Source organism: Mangifera indica, chromosome 4 (genome assembly GCF_011075055.1).
Source record: "Mangifera indica cultivar Alphonso chromosome 4, CATAS_Mindica_2.1, whole genome shotgun sequence".
NCBI lineage: Eukaryota > Viridiplantae > Streptophyta > Magnoliopsida > Sapindales > Anacardiaceae > Mangifera > Mangifera indica.
The window spans coordinates 13,783,020-13,801,874 of NC_058140.1; the positions used below are offsets into that span (position 1 = coordinate 13,783,020).

Here is an 18,855-nt window from a genome sequence, read left to right on the forward strand (position 1 = left end):
TCATCTCTACCACAACCACAATTAAACCAATTCCCAACTCAATCACAATCATCACCTTGAAAACCTTTGCTTTTTGGGAGGCATTTGGATGAGAAACAGGTTAGGGAGGAAGAAAAGGAAGACAAATGTAAGGAAGAAGAGTATTTGGACATTGTTTCATTAAATTGTATGCTTTGTTTTTTTTTTATTGTTCGTTCTTTTAAAATTGATATATTTTTCAGGGTTTTGATGGCTTCATTAAATGTTACATAATTTTTCATTTCTAACTAATGAATTACAAAATTTTTGCATTTCAGGCTTAGTTTTTTTTTTTTTCAACCAAGAAAAAAAAAGTTTTCATTAGCACTTTTTGGAAGAAATCAAAGAGTATTGATTAAAATGATTTTATTGTCCTTTCACATAATGATTTTCATTAACGGCAATGAACCAATAGGTGGGTAAATGGTTTTTTGAAAGTGAAAGGATGGGAGATTGTTCTTTCATCAAAGGAGGGGTCATCTGGCCCTTCAGATAAAGTATTGCTTCGATGCCGCCTCTCTCTTTCCTTGCGTTTTCTACTTTTTTCCCCTTTATATTCCTCCCTAAGAATCCAATTCATTCAAACCGTGGTTTTCAAACATTCAAACTGGCTCATAGATTTTCAGAGAGCCCAAAAAAAGAATACCCCTATTATATTAATATATAATATAACATATAATTTACATTAAAATAATTTGTGCCTGCTCTTCTTCTATATATAATCACTGTTCAGGTATAGGTTTCTGGCCTTTGTTTTTCCTTTAAGTTTCTGTGGCAAGCCGTCTTCCATTATTCCTTTCTTCCTCCACAAATCTATGGATCCGATTATACAAGTGCTTTTAAGCTATCCTCCACAAAAAAGTATCAAGTTTGAATGCATTTTGATAGCAGTAGAACTATCACAGTGAAGAGAAATAAACTGTTAAAGCAAATTTACAAGCGATCTCTCTAATACTTCTGCTAGGGCGCTGTATTATTAGGGCAATTCTGGATTTGCTTCTTTCCGTATATCTTGTGCATATTAATTTGTAGAAGAAAACTGTTTATATTTTCTTATAGATCTTCCTTTGTATAGGTAAAGTAGAACTGAAAGTCTGGTTTCAAAATTTGGATTTTTTTTCTTGCTACTTATTCTGAGCTAGAAGAAAAAAAAAATTTATATATTGGTAATGTCAGGGTTAGAACCAAGTCCAGGTTCTCGCTATGTCCATCAGCTTCTGCAGCTCCAAAACCAAACGGATTCGGAAGAATCGCCGGAGCAAGAGCAAAGAAGTAGTCATGACTCCGATGCAGCCGCCACCAGTTCAGGCGGAGGAGGCACTGCTTCCGGCCGCAGGCCCCGTGGACGTCCCCCGGGCTCGAAGAACAAGTCCAAGCCACCTATTATTATTACTCGAGACAGTCCAAACGCGCTTAGATCTCATGTTCTTGAAATTTCAGCCGGCTCAGACATAGTGGATTCTGTGGCAAACTACGCCAGCCGCCGTGGGCGAGGCGTTTGTATCCTTAGTGGAACGGGGGCGGTTACAAACGTGACATTGAAGCAGCCGGCTGCCCCGGCTGGGAGTGTCATAACACTACATGGGCGGTTCGAGATATTGTCCCTCACAGGAACATCACTGCCACCGCCAGCGCCTCCGGAAGCGGGTGGCTTGACCATATATCTGGCGCGTGGACAGGGACAGGTGGTGGGAGGGAGCGTTGTGGGGCCTTTGACGGCTTCAGGTCCGGTGGTTTTGATGGCGGCATCATTTGCCAATGCAGTGTATGATAGGTTACCACTGGAGGAAGAAGAATCACCAGGGCAGGTTCAGCCTGCGGCTTCGCAGTCATCGGGAGTGACAGGCGGTGGAGGGCAATTGGGCGACGGAGGAAGTAATTCCGGTGTTGGAGGTGTTCCTTTCTATAATTTGGGAGTGAATATGGGAAATTATCCTTTCCCTGGTGATGTTTTCGGTTGGGGTAGTGGTGCCACTGCTGGTAGTACTACAAGGCCACCATTTTAGCAATAATTTAAGTTTGATGATTCGTAAGTGTGAAAAAAGTAAGAAAAGGAAGAAGGTGAAATCAAATTAAACTTGCCTCTGTAGAAATGCAGTAGTATGTCCTCTAGAATTAAAGCTAAGTTATGAAGAAAAGAGGAAAGAAGACCCATGTACGTAGGGCTTGAAGCTTCTGAATCAGTAAGTCCGACATTTATAATTTTTCAATTTCTGTTGATAATCTATATATCTATATCTATATATATGTATATCCTCTGCACTTGGTGGGGAATAATTTATTTTATTCATCTATTTTTAACATCATTTTATATATGTTTTTGTAATCCTCTAGTCAGTAGCTCCAGTTTGTACTGTGCTGACCATTATTACATAAGAAGAGCTGGGAAAGGAAAGTTCTAATGTCAGTTACAAACTGGCCTGCTAGAATTTTACATATGTTTCTCGGTCAATCTCTTTGTTGTTAAAAAGATTCTAATTGAACCACCGGCTTGGGCAGAAAGGAAAAACCCTAATTCCAAATAGCAAGAAAACAGATGTTATATATGGTGTGGGAACTTTCGAAACATTGAAACTAGAAACATTCTTCCTTAATTTTACTTGCTATAGAATTGCTTATAACTAGCATGTTATTTATGTCTATAACTTCAAAAATTATAATATGCAGTCTAGTTAGGTTGATCCATTTCTAAGAATTAATGGTTTTTTGGGCACTTTCCATGAATGTATTAACCTACCATAATTACATTCTTGATTTATTCCACATGCTGTGGGGTTCCTGAAACTTGAATAATCTTCATAAATTCCTTGAACAATTTAGCAAGTAATGCTGTGGGGTTCCTGGAAATATGGTTTCCATGTTCAGGTTTTCAAAGAAGCATTAATGTAATTAATTAGTTACAATTAATTTAGCAAGTGCGAATCTATAGTTACAATGAAATGAAATTCCATGCATTCATGATCAAATTATTTAAACAAAGAAATCATTTGGTCAGAAAGCTGAATTTTTTTTTTCAGCTCAGAATATATGTAATGTAAACTCTGCAGGATCTCTATTTTTAACTTATAATTAACTTGGGTTTCCTAAGTCACAAGTTAATTTGCCTCAAATTATTTTAAACTGAAGTTGATATTGTTGATTTTTTTTTTCTATAAAATTAATCGATCATGATAAATGAGGCATATTTTGTTGCATGGATCTTTTAAAGCTTGGGTTCCTATCGTACGTTCATGAGGAACAACCATGCAAGGATTCACCTATGGAAATTAATTAAAAGCATTTTGCAGGCGATGGATGATGAACAAATAAATATTCTTAATTAATTGATAATTATCTAGTGGCTGATATTGAAACCCGTTACATGTAACACTTTGTAAAGAAATTAATAAATGTAGATGGGTTTGTATATTAACGAAGACATTGGAGGGAAAAAAAAAAAAAAAGCTTGGCATTGATCAATGGTGTAAAAATTTCATGGACGTGGAAGAAAGTTTTGAAACTACTGTCTGTGCTTTCAAACAATCTTCTTACAATTCGTAAGAACTGCTTTGTATCAGACTCGGGTCTGTCGCCATTTTATCAATCTGCAACGTATAATTGTAATTAAAATCTAGCTAGGATTAGGAAAAAACGAAGGTTTATTTAACATGGCTTCTCTAACTTCACAAACGTCCAGGAAGGTAAAAAATGGCAGGAGTTTAAAGGATTCTCCCACCGGTGGCAATTCAACCAGTGGACAAACTGTAAAATTTGCAAGGAGAACTTCGAGTGGGCGGTATGTCAGTTTGTCAAGAGGAGACCTTGACACGTCTGGTGAAATATCAGGAGATTACACGAATTATACAGTCCACATTCCTCCAACACCTGACAACCAGCCCATGGATTCTTCTGTGGTTGTCAAGGCTGAAGAGCAACACGAATTATACGTTTCTTTGATTAACAAAGTTTATCAGTTTCAGCACATAATTTGAAGAGTTAATTGATAGTCTTAATGATAAAAGTGTTTCTTTTCCAGGTTCAAAATATGCAGAGATTGTCAATCGGATGGACAAAAGGAAAATGTCTGTGTCCGGGTTGCAAGGAGCCTTATAGGGTTGGAGATGGAGACTATGATGATGATGCTCCCAATTTTTCGAATCCAAAAGCGAATAACATGACCATGATGAAGAGAAACCAAAATGGAGAATTTGATCACAACAGATTGTTGTTTGAGAAAAATGGTACTCAAGGATACGGCCCCTCAGTAGGATATTGCCAATCCCACAAGCTATTTTCAACCCCTACAGGTTAACTTGTTTGAATGGTTAGCATGATAAATTAGACTTGGTTATACTAAATTAAACGAATTAATGATTAACCCTTGGTTTTGTTTTTTCTCTTGGGTCCTTGCCTGCAGGATGTTAATTTTTATTCTCAGAGTGGTGTTGGCGTTTTTCTTCCACTGGAGACTAATGAATCCAAATACTGATGCAGTATGGTTGTGGGCTATTTCGATTACTTGCCAGCTTTGGTTTGCTTTCTCTTGGATTCTTAATCAAATTCCCAAGCTCTGCCCAATCAATCATTCTAAAGACCTGGAAGCCCGCCGTGACAAGTTTGACATGCCTTCACCTTCCAATTCTACTGGCCGCTCTGATCTTCCCGGTGTTGATGTGTTTGTACCCACTGCTGATCCTGAAAGAGAGCCACCCCTTGTCACTGCCAACACTATTCTTTTGATTCTTGTCTTTGATTACCCTGTAGAGAAGCTTGGTTGTTACATTTCTGACGATGGAGACGCCTTTCTTAAATTGAGGCCATGACTGAGGCTGCAAGCTTCGCTGATTTATGGGTTCCATTTTGTCAAAAACATAATAACGAGCCAAGGAATCCTGATAGCTACTTCTCCTTGAAAGTTGACCCGATAAAGAACAAAAGTAGGCCTGATTTTGTCAAGGATAGGCGGAAAATAAAGAGAGAGTATGATGAGTTTAAAGTGAGGATTAATGGGCTGCTAGACTCAATCAGGAGGAGATCTGATGTTTTCAATGCGAGGGAAGAAATGCAGATGAAGCATATGAGGGAGAGTGGGGCTGTTCCTACTGAGCCGTTGAAGGTGACTAAGGCTACGTGGATGGCTGATGGTACTCAGTGGCCTGGGACTTGGGCAGTTCCTTCCAGTGGCCACGCCAAAGGTGATCATTCTGGTATTCTTCAGGTATCATCATCTTATACTTGGCATGGCCATTTTTTCATCATCGTATGATTATAATTCAATCTTCCTGATAGGTAATGCTGAAGCCTCCTAGCAGTGACCCTCTAATGAGACGGGCAGATGATGATAAGATCACAGACTTAACAGATGAGGATATACGCCTACCTTTATTTGTGTCTATGTCACGGGAGAGTCTACATTCCATGCGATTTGGAAATTCAATACTGCTGGCTGAATCTACTCCCATTGCAGAATTTCAAGGCTGACCTCTCGCTGATCATCCTTCTGTCTCCTATGGACGTCCTGGTGCTCTTAGAATCCCCGGGGACCCACTTGATGCTACTACAGTAGCTGAAGCAGCTCTGTCATTTCTTGTTGGTACGTTTCTACATTTTTTAAATCTTACTTGAGGTCCAAATCTTGAGTTTTTTTTTTTTTTTTCGTATATGACAGGTACGCAGACAAGACAGAATGGGGTGAGCGAGTGGCCGGATTTATGGTTTTCACTGAAGATGTGGTGACAGGCTTCCGTATGCACAATGGTGGATGGCAATCTGTGTATTGTATCACCAATCGTGATGCATTTTGCGGTTCACTTCCGATCAATCTTACAGATCAATGCCATCAGGCGCTGCGATGAGCAACAGGCTCAGTTGAGATTTTCTTCTCCAGGAACAAAGTGTTTCTTGCCTCCCTGCAGCCTCATAATGTATAATTTCCTCCCTGCCCTTTTGCTGCTTTCAGGACACTTCAGTGTGAAAACTCTAAATATTGTCTTCGTAGTTTACCTCCTAATTATAACTCTTGTCTGATCGGGGCTAGCCATTCTTGTGGTGAAGTGGGCTGGTATAGGATTGGAAGAGTGGTGGAGAAATGAGCAGTTTTGGCTCATATCTGGAACCACTGCCCACTTGGCTGCAGTTGTCCATGGTCTTCCACAAATGATGGCAAGGATTGAAATTTCTTCCACATTGACTACCAAATCTGCATCAGAAGATGAAGATGACATTTATGCAGACCTCTATCTAGTGAAGCGGACTTCCCTGATGATTCTGCCAATTCTTATAGCCATGATATATACAATTGCCATAGTCATAGCATTCTTGAGGCAAATTTACAGCACAGTACCACAGTGGATTAAGTTCATTGGTGGAGCTTTCTTTAGCTTCTGGGTGTTGGCTCACAAGGGCTTGATGAGCAGAAGAGGGAAGACACCAACAATTGTATTTGTTCGGACAGGTCTCATTGCTATTACACTTTCCTTGCTAAGGATTTCCATTAGTCCACCTGGAACCGATGGATCAGCTACAGTTGGAGGTGGCTGTTTCCATTTCCCAGAAACTGGAACCAAATACTGGTAAACTATCTTCTACTTCATTGCTATACGAAGTCAGAGGTGGTGATTTTACAAGATTTTAATGCCTAAAAATGAAGAAGAAGAAGAGTTTGCATTTACCTAGTCCTTCCTTTATCTAATCTAATGGATGTAAGTTAAGAGATAGGATATACAAAGAGGTTTTGTTCCATGACACTGTAAACTGAAACCATATTTAGTGTATTAGTAATCTGCTATGTGCTCCAAACTACAATTAGATGCTGCAAACAAGAAATAAAGCAGCCTAATATTATACCATTCTCTACTTTGTTGGTTTCAGTTCTCTGTTCATACCTGCAAAACTCGTATGATAATTAAAATCCATGGCAAGAGGCCGCTACAGTATATGCACAGAGAAATACATTTAACAAACAACTAGGAAGAAGAAATTTGCAACATCGGTAACATGCGAGCTATAAAATAAGAGTTATTTGCTTATCAAACTATGTTCTGACATACAGAAGCTAAAAATGCAATAGAAAGAAGGAATTTGTGACATAAACTACCCTCCTGAAAGGTAAAAGATACAGTGTTCCACATATTTATCTCTCTCAACAATAAAAGGAAAACCATAATCATCCATACCTATCCAACTATTATACTAAATTATAAACATAACTAGAAGCTTTCATAAAATAAGCCTGATCTTCAATTGCCATTGTGGACTAGTTTTCTTACACCGCAAAATCTGACTTGAAAATTTGATGTTAGTTTGTTTCATCTTCTTGTGGCCAAGCCAAAGGAAAAATTCCTGTATGCGGGGAAAGCGACAACAATCTCCACAATCTACGGATCTGACTGTTCAAATGGGACACGCACAAACAACTGGCCGTGCAGAGTAACGACAGCAGATGTTTGATGTGGATCAATTCTGGACGGTAAGCTAACAACCTATTAAAATGGAAAAACAACATGACATATGGCCATACAATTTCCATAAATAAAACAAAATTATTAGTATGAGACTTCCATAAAGTTTCTTTTAGTTTTTTCCACTCTTGCTTTTTTATCCTCCTCACAGAGCAATGTCTAATGAGAAAAAATCACATCAACCCAATGACTTCATGTTTCTTGCATTGATTTAAATTATTATGAGATCAGAATTCAACACAATCCACCTAACATCATTACCATTAAGTGCTCTAATAACCAAACATATTAAGTGGTACACTTTGGAGAGGTTTAGATAGTAACAAAATACTTTGCTATTTGGGATATCTAACAGCTCATTAAAGAGAGAAGAGATCCACAATACTTTTCAAGTGACGTAAAGATGCTGCAAAGCCAAAATGACTACACATATAGCAAAATCACAATTGCTAGATAATTTAATCTTATCAACCCTTGACTAACCTTCTTAAAAGGTGTCACACCCCAGGGATTATCCAGTTGCTCTGGTTGGCCAGATATAACCAAGCGTCCTGCTGGATCAGACTGAACATGCACCTGGTTCACCAAGAACAGAGTAAAAGCAATTATCAACGGAAGCTGGAGCATCAAAAGCAAAAATTGAGCAAACATTTGTTAAAAGTGCGAATTGTACAGGTTTATGAGAAGGTTTCTCCTTGTTTGATAAATATTTTTACTTAATATATATTAGTTTTCTGATAACCAAGAAAATTCAAGAATGAGCATTTGTTTCGAAACTAGCAACTACTACTAAACCCTATAACTTTTAGTAGTTACAATACAGTGAAATATAATATACAAGGTAGGGGATGTATAGGGAGATTTGAATGTCATAAATTTTGTTAAATCCCTTGGAATTGTGCGTACATGAACACTAGAAAGTGCATTTGTGATCTGACTACAGTCGGTTCATTTAAATACAGGCCGGTGAACAAAAACCATAACCTTGGCAATAGCTACAAATTAAAGGCCAGTGAACAAAAACCATACAGACCGGTTAAACCAAGCCGGTATAAAGTCCACCCAACCTAGACATCTATGCGGTTGACTAATGTTATTATACAATCAGGTCAACCTTAAGCTCTGAAACTAATTCTGAAAGAAAGAGTAGTGCTATGTGCACAACGTTGTATACAAACAATAATATATCGTTATGTGATTAGATAGTTGAAAATTAAAGATAAAACAACACTCAATCACATGATGACACATCGTTATTTGTACATAAAGTTGTGTATATAGTATTATTGCTGAAAGAATATACAACTCTGACTTTAATTTATGAAATAAGGGTACAATATATAGGAAGTGGACACAACCCACGCTCTCATAAAAAATGGAAACAAATTAAAGCTCCTAGTATTCTAACCAGATTCTTTCTAAAACAACAAGAAAATCAAATTAGTAACTACCTCTAATAATAAAAAATAGTCGACTATCCTATCTACATAAATATTCAAAATATCCTCTCAATGTATTTTAATAAGAGCAACCAATATGGGGCTCCATTGAGTTAATCAACTAGGCCACAACGATGGAATTGTTGAGATCCCACATTGCATATGTTGGATCTCTAGTATTGGGTAATCTAGTCTCATCAGTCCTCTTAGTATGTTGGAATACTAAGAGGACTGATTGGGACCATTGAAGTTTTTTTCCATTCAGCTTCTGATTGATGATCTGTACGGATGATTCGGATCCAGAAGATTGTGAGACCCTGGTTTGCTGGATTTATTCAGATGAAGTAGTAGATGATACAACCTTCTTTGAACTATAGACTTCTTTTCCTGTGTTCATGGTTGTAAGTCTTCAAAAAAAGATTGACGAGACCAGCAGAAAAAGGAATATCAGGTAGATCTATAGTTTCCAGTAGCAGATCTGCGATTTACCAAGAGATAAACAACACTTCCTGTGGGCTACCTTTGTGTTTCTAGTGATGACGAAGGACTACAGAGGTATTGACACTTCCTGTGCTATTTCAGCATTGTCTTTTTTCAACAACTTTTTGGGCTTTTCCAACTGCTTCTAAACCTTTTCAGAGTTTCTGTGACAATTCCGGCTAAAGTTTGTGCTTTTATGGTGGCTTTTGGGCTTTTTCGTTTGCTTCCAGACTTTTTTGACAGCTTGTGGATTTTTCTGACAGTAAAGGGGTTACCGGTGATTTCTGTTTTCCAACAAACTCTCACCTAGATCTCCTCAAGGCCCCCAAAAAAAAAAAAAAGGCCAGTTCTCTACTTAGGATTGTGACTTTGGTACCATGAAACTAATTTTGTGAGAATATACACAACTCTGATTTTAATCTTTGAAATAAGAGTACAATATATAGGAAGTGAACACACCCCACAATCCCATAAGAAAATAAATTGAAGCTTCTAATGTTCTAACAAGATTCTTTCTAAAACAACAAGGAAATCATATTAGTAATTTCCTCTAATAATAAAAAATAATCAACTATCTTATATACACAAATATATAGAATATAATGTCAATATATCCTAAATGAATACCTAAGATTTCTACATCCGTAACTCTGAAATTGAGACCAGCCTATTAGAAGACAACTTTAACCAAATATAATTTCACATGTTGGGTTCCCTTTTTGAACAGTTATGGGGAGAAGGGATTTGAACCAGAAAGTATGATTTCTTCTACTCCAGGAATCTTTTTTAACTTCCCTGCAATATTGATTTTGAATTTTCGTTTTTTCAATTGCCTTGGGTTGCCATGTACATTTCAATCCATACTTCAGAATTCTTGTTCGTACTTTTGTGAATGTTTTAACTTTTAGTATCACACCAATTTCTGCTTACAGTTTGAAAAACAAACAAACAAACAAAATGCAACATAGAGTATTCCATTTAAAGTGTTACCTCCTCTCGCAAAAGCCCAGGAACTAAAGCGTATACTTCAAAGCAATCACTCTGCATACAACCAATTTTTTCTGTGATAGTTATACATCCATCAAAATATTATTCAATGGAAAAATATTACACTTTCATAAGAGCAACACTAAACTTACAGTTCTTTGCACATTAATCTTCACCCAATCGGCAGGAGGTCCAATATCAAGTACCATTGTATCCGATCTGCCACAAGAATGGCAATGAACTCTCAATAGTCAGAATATAATTTGATTTATTACAGAAGTTAAGAAGTAGACCAAAAAGCATTCGCTGATCTTAACTGTGAATTCGCTCCTTTCACAGTAGAAATGTGAACAGTATGCTCAACACTTGATGGCTTTTTACGCTTCAGCATGCCTGAGTCAATAAAACCAAGTTTCAGAGAGTAATGGTCCAACAACAGGAAAATATACTATAAAAAATGGGGGACAATGTTGACAATTGAGGTTGCTCAACATGCTGACAGTTGAATTTGTACCTATATTTTTAATCTGTCTATCACTCTTTGGTGTAGAGCTTGAGTTCTTTTCCTAGTTAAGAAAAAATATTTTGTTTTAAAACAGTTAATAAAGCACAATGGAAAGTGAAGAGGTTTATTTAAAATAAAATAAAGTGAAAAAAAATAGATTTAGCTAATAATTTATACATCTTCACAGACCTTGATGATTGGCTGACAAACCTCACCACTACCAAGAAGACGCTTAGAATGCCAACCCTGCATAGCACGAGCTGCGGCATCCCTCCGAGCCCTGCCCGATCCTAAACCTTGGCAGCTAACAGACTGCAGCAATTCATATGAATCACACATAAGTTGCATGACTTTTTAGTAATTTCATGCACATGAGCATCATTTTGTACATAATTTAGCACTACAATTAGCAATAACAAAAAAAAGTACCAGAAAGCCCATCCAATGACAAGCACAATCACCACAAATGCTACAAATGGCCCAAAGATCACTGGCAATTTCTTTTTCTGGTTTATTTTAAATAAATTATATTAGAAACACCAAAGTTCAATTCCTTCAGGGAAAGATTTAGATCGAGAAAACTAGAAGCAACAATGAGAAAAGTGTCATAAAATCAAACCTCACTCATCTTCAAACACCAATATACACCTAACATAGATTATTAATCTCCTAATTAGCTTTATCTAGTCCCCCAGAATTTCATCAAGCAACCTACCATAAATATTCACAACCACTCTAAAGACACGGCTTAAAAGAATCAACAGAATATAGTAGCAAAATATTTCCCAAAGCTACCACTTAAAAAGATAGCAACTAAAAGCATAGCCAACATACTCCACGCCAACCCACACAGAGAGATGCTTATACCACTATCAACCACCCCACTGAGATTTTACAACAGATCATCTTCCCTTGTATTGATCAAATCAACATGACTGATACAACTGACCAACACCAACTACAAATTTTCCCAACCATCCAATTCTTTGGCATATCCCCCCACAAATCACAATTTCCAACACACTCCACAATCCATCAGTGGATTTATTTTCCCACAAGAGCATTCCTAAGCACCATGTAAATTATTATGTGTAGTGAACATTTAAATCTATGTAAGGAATTGCAATTTATAAGGGAACAAAAAAGATCAAAAGGGCCTAATTTACAAAGGGTAACAACTCCTACTTCCATGATGCCATCAATAACAAATCACTTCATGCCTTTGCCTTGCTAAGAATGTGAACTTCTATTTTCACCAGCAATCTTCCATTCCTAAATCTTTCTTATAGTTTCTGTCCAACAGAGTATCACCCAGAACGTATCCTCGAAATTCAATACCCCACAAAAAAGTAGACAAAATCTCATAATCTCATTCCTTTCGAGAAGCACAGAGAACATGGTGCTACCAAATAAGACTATAATGTATACATGGTGTATCATGATAAGCACAAACAAATCGTAGCAATAAGATAAAACATTTCATTCTTGACACATCAAAGACATGGTTGAACATCCTTCAAATTACCTGACTCTCAATCCTACTGGGCTCTGTAAGGGAAACATCACGGTAAGAATGCTCACCATCTTGCAATCTGTGCTTCTCATATTCGAGTAAAGCCTGCAAAAAGTGATGATTAATAAAGATTTAAAAGATGCAAATAAGCAGTTGGCTTTTCTTTTTTCCTCAAAATAAAATTGCATTAAAAAAAAAAAAACCAAAATCGACAAAGCTAAGAATGTAACCTTCTCATAAAAAATTCGGAACGTCCAGGAGACAGTGGTGCATGTCCTATCCAAATGTAAACCACATAAATCTATTGACACAATAACTTTAATTCTTTTATTAAAAAAAGTAAACAAATAAAAGCACAGTGATTAATAATTATCATTATCAACAAAAGCAAGTAGAAAAGTAATCAGGGATGAGTTATATAACAAATAATGGTTCACTAAACATTATCCAGGGGAAGCATACATATTGTTGTAACTTGTAAACTTGGGTATCTCAACCAAATAAAAAACACAGTATAACAGACAGTGTGATCAAATTTATTAAAACAAATTCATAAGATGAAAACGTAATGCTTTCCATCATTTTTTCCATAGATATATAGTCATCCTTACTTTGGGGGATTGAATGATTCTCCCACTTGCCTCCACAATTTGCATGAAGTGACCTGCAAATGCCCAGAAACATTAAAAAGCTTTAATACCTCTGGTAATACTTTCATTCACTAAAACGGAATACAAAGACCAAGTGAACTACAGCTGGATGATTGAGCAGAATCAGAAACCACCAGAAACTAAACACAATATAGGCACCCGGTACAACATATAGCTTAACTTAGAAGCACAGTGAAATCAAGCTTCTCTGATCAGCATTTGAAATAAATAAATAATTACTTGAACAAGAAAAAATTTCAAGAGATAAACCAAACAAACCTCTTCATAGCCACCAAGTTTGATCACAGCTCTCCATAACCTAAACCAAAGTACCACAATAACCTCAAATAAGTTAAAAACTCCCCAGTAGAAACCATACTCAAACTCAAACGACTATGATGGACAAATACATACTTGAGCAAATTCAGGTCCTCTTTGTAGAACTTCGGGTGCTTAAATTCTAGGCTTCTCTCTTTATAGAAATTTTCTACCTCCTTTACAAATGCTATTTGCTCCTCCTCAGTTCCTGATTCATTACCCTCAGCAACTGGAGGTTCATAAAGAAAGGAAAGGTTTGAGCTTTTCATACCAACTTCACACCCAACATCCACATTAGGATTTGACTCCTTAACTTCACTGTTCGGAGACAACTCTGTTTCAGTCACTCCATTCAATTCCTGATCTTTTTCATCAATTTCAGCTTTTATCTCAGAAGACCTCAAATCCGATGCAACACAGCCCAGCGGATTTAGTGGAAGCTCATGGTCACCATCATTCTTGCTATGAGAAAGTTCATTCGCAGTTTCATCAACAGCTGCAGCATCATTCTCCACTTTAGCAGCAGCAGCAAATTTGACCAAATTTTTATCATCAACAATTGATTCATCAGCCTTGTCATTGTTATCCACTGTCTCCATTTTGGCATCTTCATCTTTGCCATTTAATCCATCCACATTGTCACAAGGTTGAACATCAGCAAGGGTTTGGTTATTAACAACAGCAGGTTTACCATCAGTGGCTAATCCAATACTTTTGACATCAGCATCCTTAACTTTCTTAGTGGCGTCTCCATTTTCTGGTTCAGACGAAGGTGGGTCTTTGGCTTCAAGCTGATGGTTCTTATCGTTCATATTCACGTCCTCCTCCATATCCTCTTTTCCCTTTTCTTTTTTGACGCCACCCGTCTCACTATCGCTCATTTTAAAAAACAAAACTTCCTGTACATTTAAGCAAAGTTAAACTCCTCCAAAACGAAAAGAAAGAAAGAAAGCCCTAAAAGCCAAAAGGATCTCCGCAACAATATAAGCAGAAGACAGGCCGCAGCTAACATATACAGTTGCCTCCTTTAAAATAAAAAGTAAAAGAAAAACACAAAGAAACATAATTTACATACAGAGAAAAATACGTAGTTAGTTTAAAATAACAATGGAGAGTAAAGTAACAATAAAAAAAAAATTAAAAAAAAAAAAACCAATGGGGGAGTAAAGAAGAAGAACCGTACTTGGGTTGAGCTGAGAGATAAAGCAGCCGTTTAAGTTAAGTTGAGATTAGCTTAAAACCCTAACGCTGTTTTTTGTATTGTTTTGTTTAGGAGTTGCAGAAAGCCAGAAACAAGTGAGAACGCGGCAGTGTTTGTTTGCATAGAAGGGGGAAGACAGAGCAGAGCTAAACTGTCACGCCTCTATTTATCTTCTCATCTTTCTCACATGTGTCACCAAACTATACCTCCATTTTTTTAAATATTTCCAAATTTTTTCTTTTTGTTTTACAAATTTCCCCTTTTCTTTGTATGTTTCTTGACTTTCCTTCTGCTACAATACACCGATACCATCCACCGTTTTTTCATATTATTTTATTTCCAATTAATTATCTTTGATTGAAAAATGTGAACTGTATTGAATGAACAACTTTTCTGTTGCGTATTTTGCTGAATAAAATGTACTAGTTGATTTTTTTCCTCTTTAAGATGCAACATTGGAACATTGTCCCGTTTGCCTTATGAGAAGAACCCTATGATTGAAGTTACATTCAAGAATACTGTAGTATAAGATTATCCGAAGTCTTTGTCATACATTCTAAACTACAATCTGAACAAATTATTTCGCCACAAATGATACAGAATGGTAAAGCAGACTATTGACTTGCCCTTACAACGCTATCATTCTTTCAAACTAAGCCTCGCATTTTGCACCTTCACTGTTAACTTTAATTTCTGTTCTTCCATGTCTCGTAAAACGGCTAGCAGATTTGTCCGGTAAACTTCGCATCGATGATTTATGCTTTCCAACTCCGCTGTCATTTCACGAATTTTCTTTTCCTTCTCATCCTGGACAGGAGAAGGGAGAAAAATATAAGAGAAAATTAAATGAAGGCATACCTAGTGACCTAGTGATGTTGTAGACAAAGAAAATATATTGTCTTCAGATATTATAAAACGTTCTAAGACATCAGTATAAGGTCATTCAGCAATATATGTGACACACGCATAACGAAGAAGAAGAACAAAACTCAGAGGAGCATCAATAAAAGGTCATTCTCACTAGTGTAAGTACAAGTATAGACCAACATGAATAATACAAAAAAACAAGCAACTATGATATGCAACAAAACACTTAAAGATACATACACCAATTAAGGAGGATAAAAAACAAAATTCTGAGTAACCCACAAATTCTCAGTTATGAAATTGTATTTTGGTTAAGTCTGACACATCCTGGAATGCTTCAAAATTAAGTTGCTCCCACTTTTTGTTTATTTATTGATGCACTTAGATCCTGCAATTGAGCCAAATACAACTTATCACATGGGCTTTATGAAACAGTCTATGTTTTTTCTTTTATTTCTCTTTCCCCAAGTACAACTCAAATGAATCCCCCTCCAAGTTAATTTGCTAGTATAAGGGAGATTTCATCCTATACCTCTTGCTTCCTCTTCAATTGCTTCCTCTTCAAGAGATCTAAGCAGATAAGCTGATTTTACATTTTATTTAATTTGGAAAAATCATGTGTCTTTCAAGCTATTATTTGAGTTTGGAGGATCTACTGATTCAAGGATTAATAAGCTTGCTTGAGTTTCTACATATAAAGCATTATCAAGACCTTACTAGTGAAAATCGTAGACTCCATGCAATGAATGATGGTACTAATGTTTGGGTTTAGAGCTATTACAATTTGCTAAAATAAATCCTCAAGGGGACAAATAACTATTACAATTTGCTTGTATCAATCTGTCACTGATATTCCCAGCAGAAAAAAGCCTCAAGCCCTAGTAAAAAAGGGATAAACAATGAAGGTATAAAAGGTATAAACAAACTAAATAATCATCAGATAATATAGGAGATCTATTATGTTGTACAGTTCATTTTCAAAAAACTGCTCCCTGGTTTAGCAACTCTGAAACCTATTATGTTGCTTTAGCTTTAAACAATTAAATAAATCAGCAGCATGTGCAAGCAATTCTTCTTTAAAATAATGAAGAACCTTGAACTCTATCAGTTGCAGGGTAAGAGAAACTAACCGTCGATTGAAGCGTTGGAGTTCCTTCAGCTAAATGCAACTCTTGGCTACCTCCATTTGTCAAAGTGCTGGCATGAGTGACTCCAGAACCTTGATTCTTTGCGGCAGCAACCTTCCTGGTAGCCTCTTGTAAAGCATCCATTGCAACATTATAAATGTGAATTGATTTTGCCCCTTCTTCAACATATTTGATCGCTTCCTGGCGTAGATTGTTATATCGAACCGTTAAAGACTCTCTAGCATTATTTGCCAATTCAGATGACGGTTCATCTGTCACAACTCCGGTCTTGGCATTTCTTGTCCATCGTTTTAATACATATTGAGAAGGTAATGTAAGAACATTTTTTGCTCTAAAAACTGCTAAAATGTGCCTACAAATTATTCCTGAATATTCAAACATTTGGCAGCTGCAGCTAGCTTTCATCTCAAAAGAATTGAAACTGACAGTTCGAGCTTTGTGGTCTTCACCAAATTTGGCCACACGATACATTATGATGGCTCCTGAGTCATCAATCTTAGTTGCAGGATTAGCAAGGGTCTCAACCAATTCCTCTTGAAATTTCATAAATGCTCTTCTTGTATAGAGGTTCGCTGCTTGTTTTTCCATTGGAGATGGTGTCTTCAGCACCGGTGCAGTGTTGGTAGTGTCATAATCTGCCTTTAATTCCTTCTCATGCCAGCTCGCTACAGCTTTCTCATACTGTTTTATGAGTATCTGTATGGTAGTTGATGCATTCACATATCCATCAAAGAACAAGTTCCCTCCACTTCTGTCAGCAGCAGACATCTCGCCAAAAAAGGTGTCTCGCATATAAACTGGAACCCATTGTTGCCGAGCATTATACATTGATTGCAGCCATTCATTATCCATTACATAGTATCTTTCCAGCAGTGACTGCCAAGCTGACTCAAATTCATCAATTGTTTCAGTCTCATTAATACACTTGTGAAATTCAGTTTCAAACACAGGATGTGATTGATAAATTTGAGCCAGTTTCTCTTGTGTTTCTCTAAATATTCCCCATTTACAGAAACGGTGACGGGTTTCAGGAAGAACCTGTGTCACAGCTACCTGAATCAAGCTATCTGGGTCAGTTGTGATGGAGACAGGGTGGCACCCAGACACTGCATGAAGCCAGGTTTGAAACAGCCAGATGAATGAAGACTCAGATTCGTTAAGAATTAGAGCACACCCAAACAACACAGGCTGACCATGATGATTCAGCCCTGTGAAAGAGGCAAATGGAACCCTATACCGATTCGATCTGTATGCTGTGTCAAATGTGACAGTATCTCCAAAGTAAGAATAGTTCAGCCTAGATGTTGCATCCGTCCAAAATATGTTTCCAGCAGTATGATCATTATCACCCTGAGCCTGAACTGCATAATAGAAAGAAGGATTCTCCGCGTGCATCCGTTTCAAGTAGTCCAATATATGCTGACCCCCACTACCAAGGGTCCTCTGTCTGCCGCCACTCATGGACTCCAAAAATCAACTGTACCAGCATGGAAGTAACAGATAAATAATAAACCATAATATTCCTAATTTATTAACACATTTACACCACAGATTATTTACTAAAAAATGAAAAAAAAAAAAGTTTGAACATGCGCAATACTATTCTTTTCAGTCTAAAACGAGTGAAGTCGAGTTAAGTATGTATTAATTAATATTGGGCAAACTTAGTTGGGAATTTTCCAAGAGAATTTAATAAAGGGAATTAGAACATTTTCTGTAGGACGAATGTTAATTTAGCAGAAAAATATAAAATTTAACGAAAAGGATTTAGGTTTCTGAAAGTAAATAACAAGAAAAGAAATAAGAAAATGGAGAAACTGACCTAAAGTGCCCGGCAGAGAAGGTGGGGTATTTATTTTTCTAGGTTTCTGATGGCTGTTAGCGGTCTCTGCCTCTTCAAAACGATTTAGTACTTGAATTTTTCTTATCCAGATTAACTAAAAACAGAAGAGATACTGTTGGAAGAAGAACTGAACGCACTCACGGGTATTCCCCGTTGTGACCCAGACCCGAATAAATGAAATATTTCTTCCACCCACATTTGGCCTTTTCTTGTTTATTTATTTTATTTTATCCCACATTTGAAGTTGAAAATATAATCACTCTAAATTAATTCACTTATTGTAAAGTTGGATTTCTTTTTTCTTGTTGAATAATCTCTTTTAGGTGCTTCTAAATTATATGATTTATTAATTGAGTTAATACATTATCTTTATTAACACTTTCATTTTTATAAGCATTAAGATATGATTAATCATTTTTTTTATAATATAAATCTCGTTTGTATTTA

At 36.7% G+C, this 18,855-nt stretch overlaps 4 protein-coding genes across 5 annotated transcripts; 2 read left to right on the forward strand and 2 right to left on the reverse strand.

Annotated features, from left to right (window-relative positions):
- Positions 1 to 563: 563 nt before the first annotated feature.
- Positions 564 to 2,510, forward strand: LOC123213548 (AT-hook motif nuclear-localized protein 25-like). The gene has a single exon (XM_044633011.1). The coding sequence runs from the start codon at positions 1,188 to 1,190 to the stop codon at positions 2,022 to 2,024; it is 837 nt and encodes a 278-aa protein (XP_044488946.1). The 5' UTR covers positions 564 to 1,187; the 3' UTR covers positions 2,025 to 2,510.
- Positions 2,511 to 3,665: 1,155 nt separating this feature from the next.
- Positions 3,666 to 6,926, forward strand: LOC123213306 (cellulose synthase-like protein D4). Its single transcript, XM_044632706.1, is given in 9 exon segments — positions 3,666 to 4,077; positions 4,080 to 4,250; positions 4,253 to 4,304; positions 4,415 to 4,803; positions 4,806 to 5,215; positions 5,287 to 5,569; positions 5,572 to 5,590; positions 5,666 to 5,911; positions 5,913 to 6,926. Coding segments are annotated over 9 exon segments (2,643 nt in total). The 3' UTR covers positions 6,574 to 6,926.
- A 75-nt stretch (positions 6,927 to 7,001) lies between these two features.
- On the reverse strand, positions 7,002 to 14,757 carry LOC123213308 (AT-rich interactive domain-containing protein 6-like). 2 transcript variants are annotated; one of them, XM_044632710.1, is made up of 13 exons: positions 14,533 to 14,757; positions 13,446 to 14,374; positions 13,311 to 13,350; positions 12,993 to 13,045; positions 12,612 to 12,657; positions 12,394 to 12,486; positions 11,058 to 11,180; positions 10,878 to 10,929; positions 10,681 to 10,756; positions 10,516 to 10,582; positions 10,367 to 10,417; positions 7,941 to 8,033; positions 7,002 to 7,478 (listed from the first exon to the last, which is right to left on the reverse strand). In XM_044632710.1, the coding sequence occupies exons 2-13, from the start codon at positions 14,228 to 14,230 to the stop codon at positions 7,374 to 7,376; spliced, it is 1,584 nt and encodes a 527-aa protein (XP_044488645.1). In that variant the 5' UTR covers positions 14,231 to 14,374; positions 14,533 to 14,757; the 3' UTR covers positions 7,002 to 7,373. The 2 variants fall into 2 exon arrangements, with proteins under 2 accessions (XP_044488645.1, XP_044488643.1); XM_044632708.1 differs by having other exon boundaries at positions 13,446 to 14,248; positions 14,533 to 14,751.
- A 270-nt stretch (positions 14,758 to 15,027) lies between these two features.
- On the reverse strand, positions 15,028 to 18,576 carry LOC123213307 (protein FAR1-RELATED SEQUENCE 9). The gene is made up of 3 exons (XM_044632707.1): positions 18,388 to 18,576; positions 16,548 to 18,042; positions 15,028 to 15,357 (listed from the first exon to the last, which is right to left on the reverse strand). Exons 2-3 carry the CDS (start codon positions 18,024 to 18,026, stop codon positions 15,190 to 15,192), a joined length of 1,647 nt encoding a protein of 548 aa, XP_044488642.1. The 5' UTR covers positions 18,027 to 18,042; positions 18,388 to 18,576; the 3' UTR covers positions 15,028 to 15,189.
- Between the last annotated feature and the right edge of the window lie 279 nt (positions 18,577 to 18,855).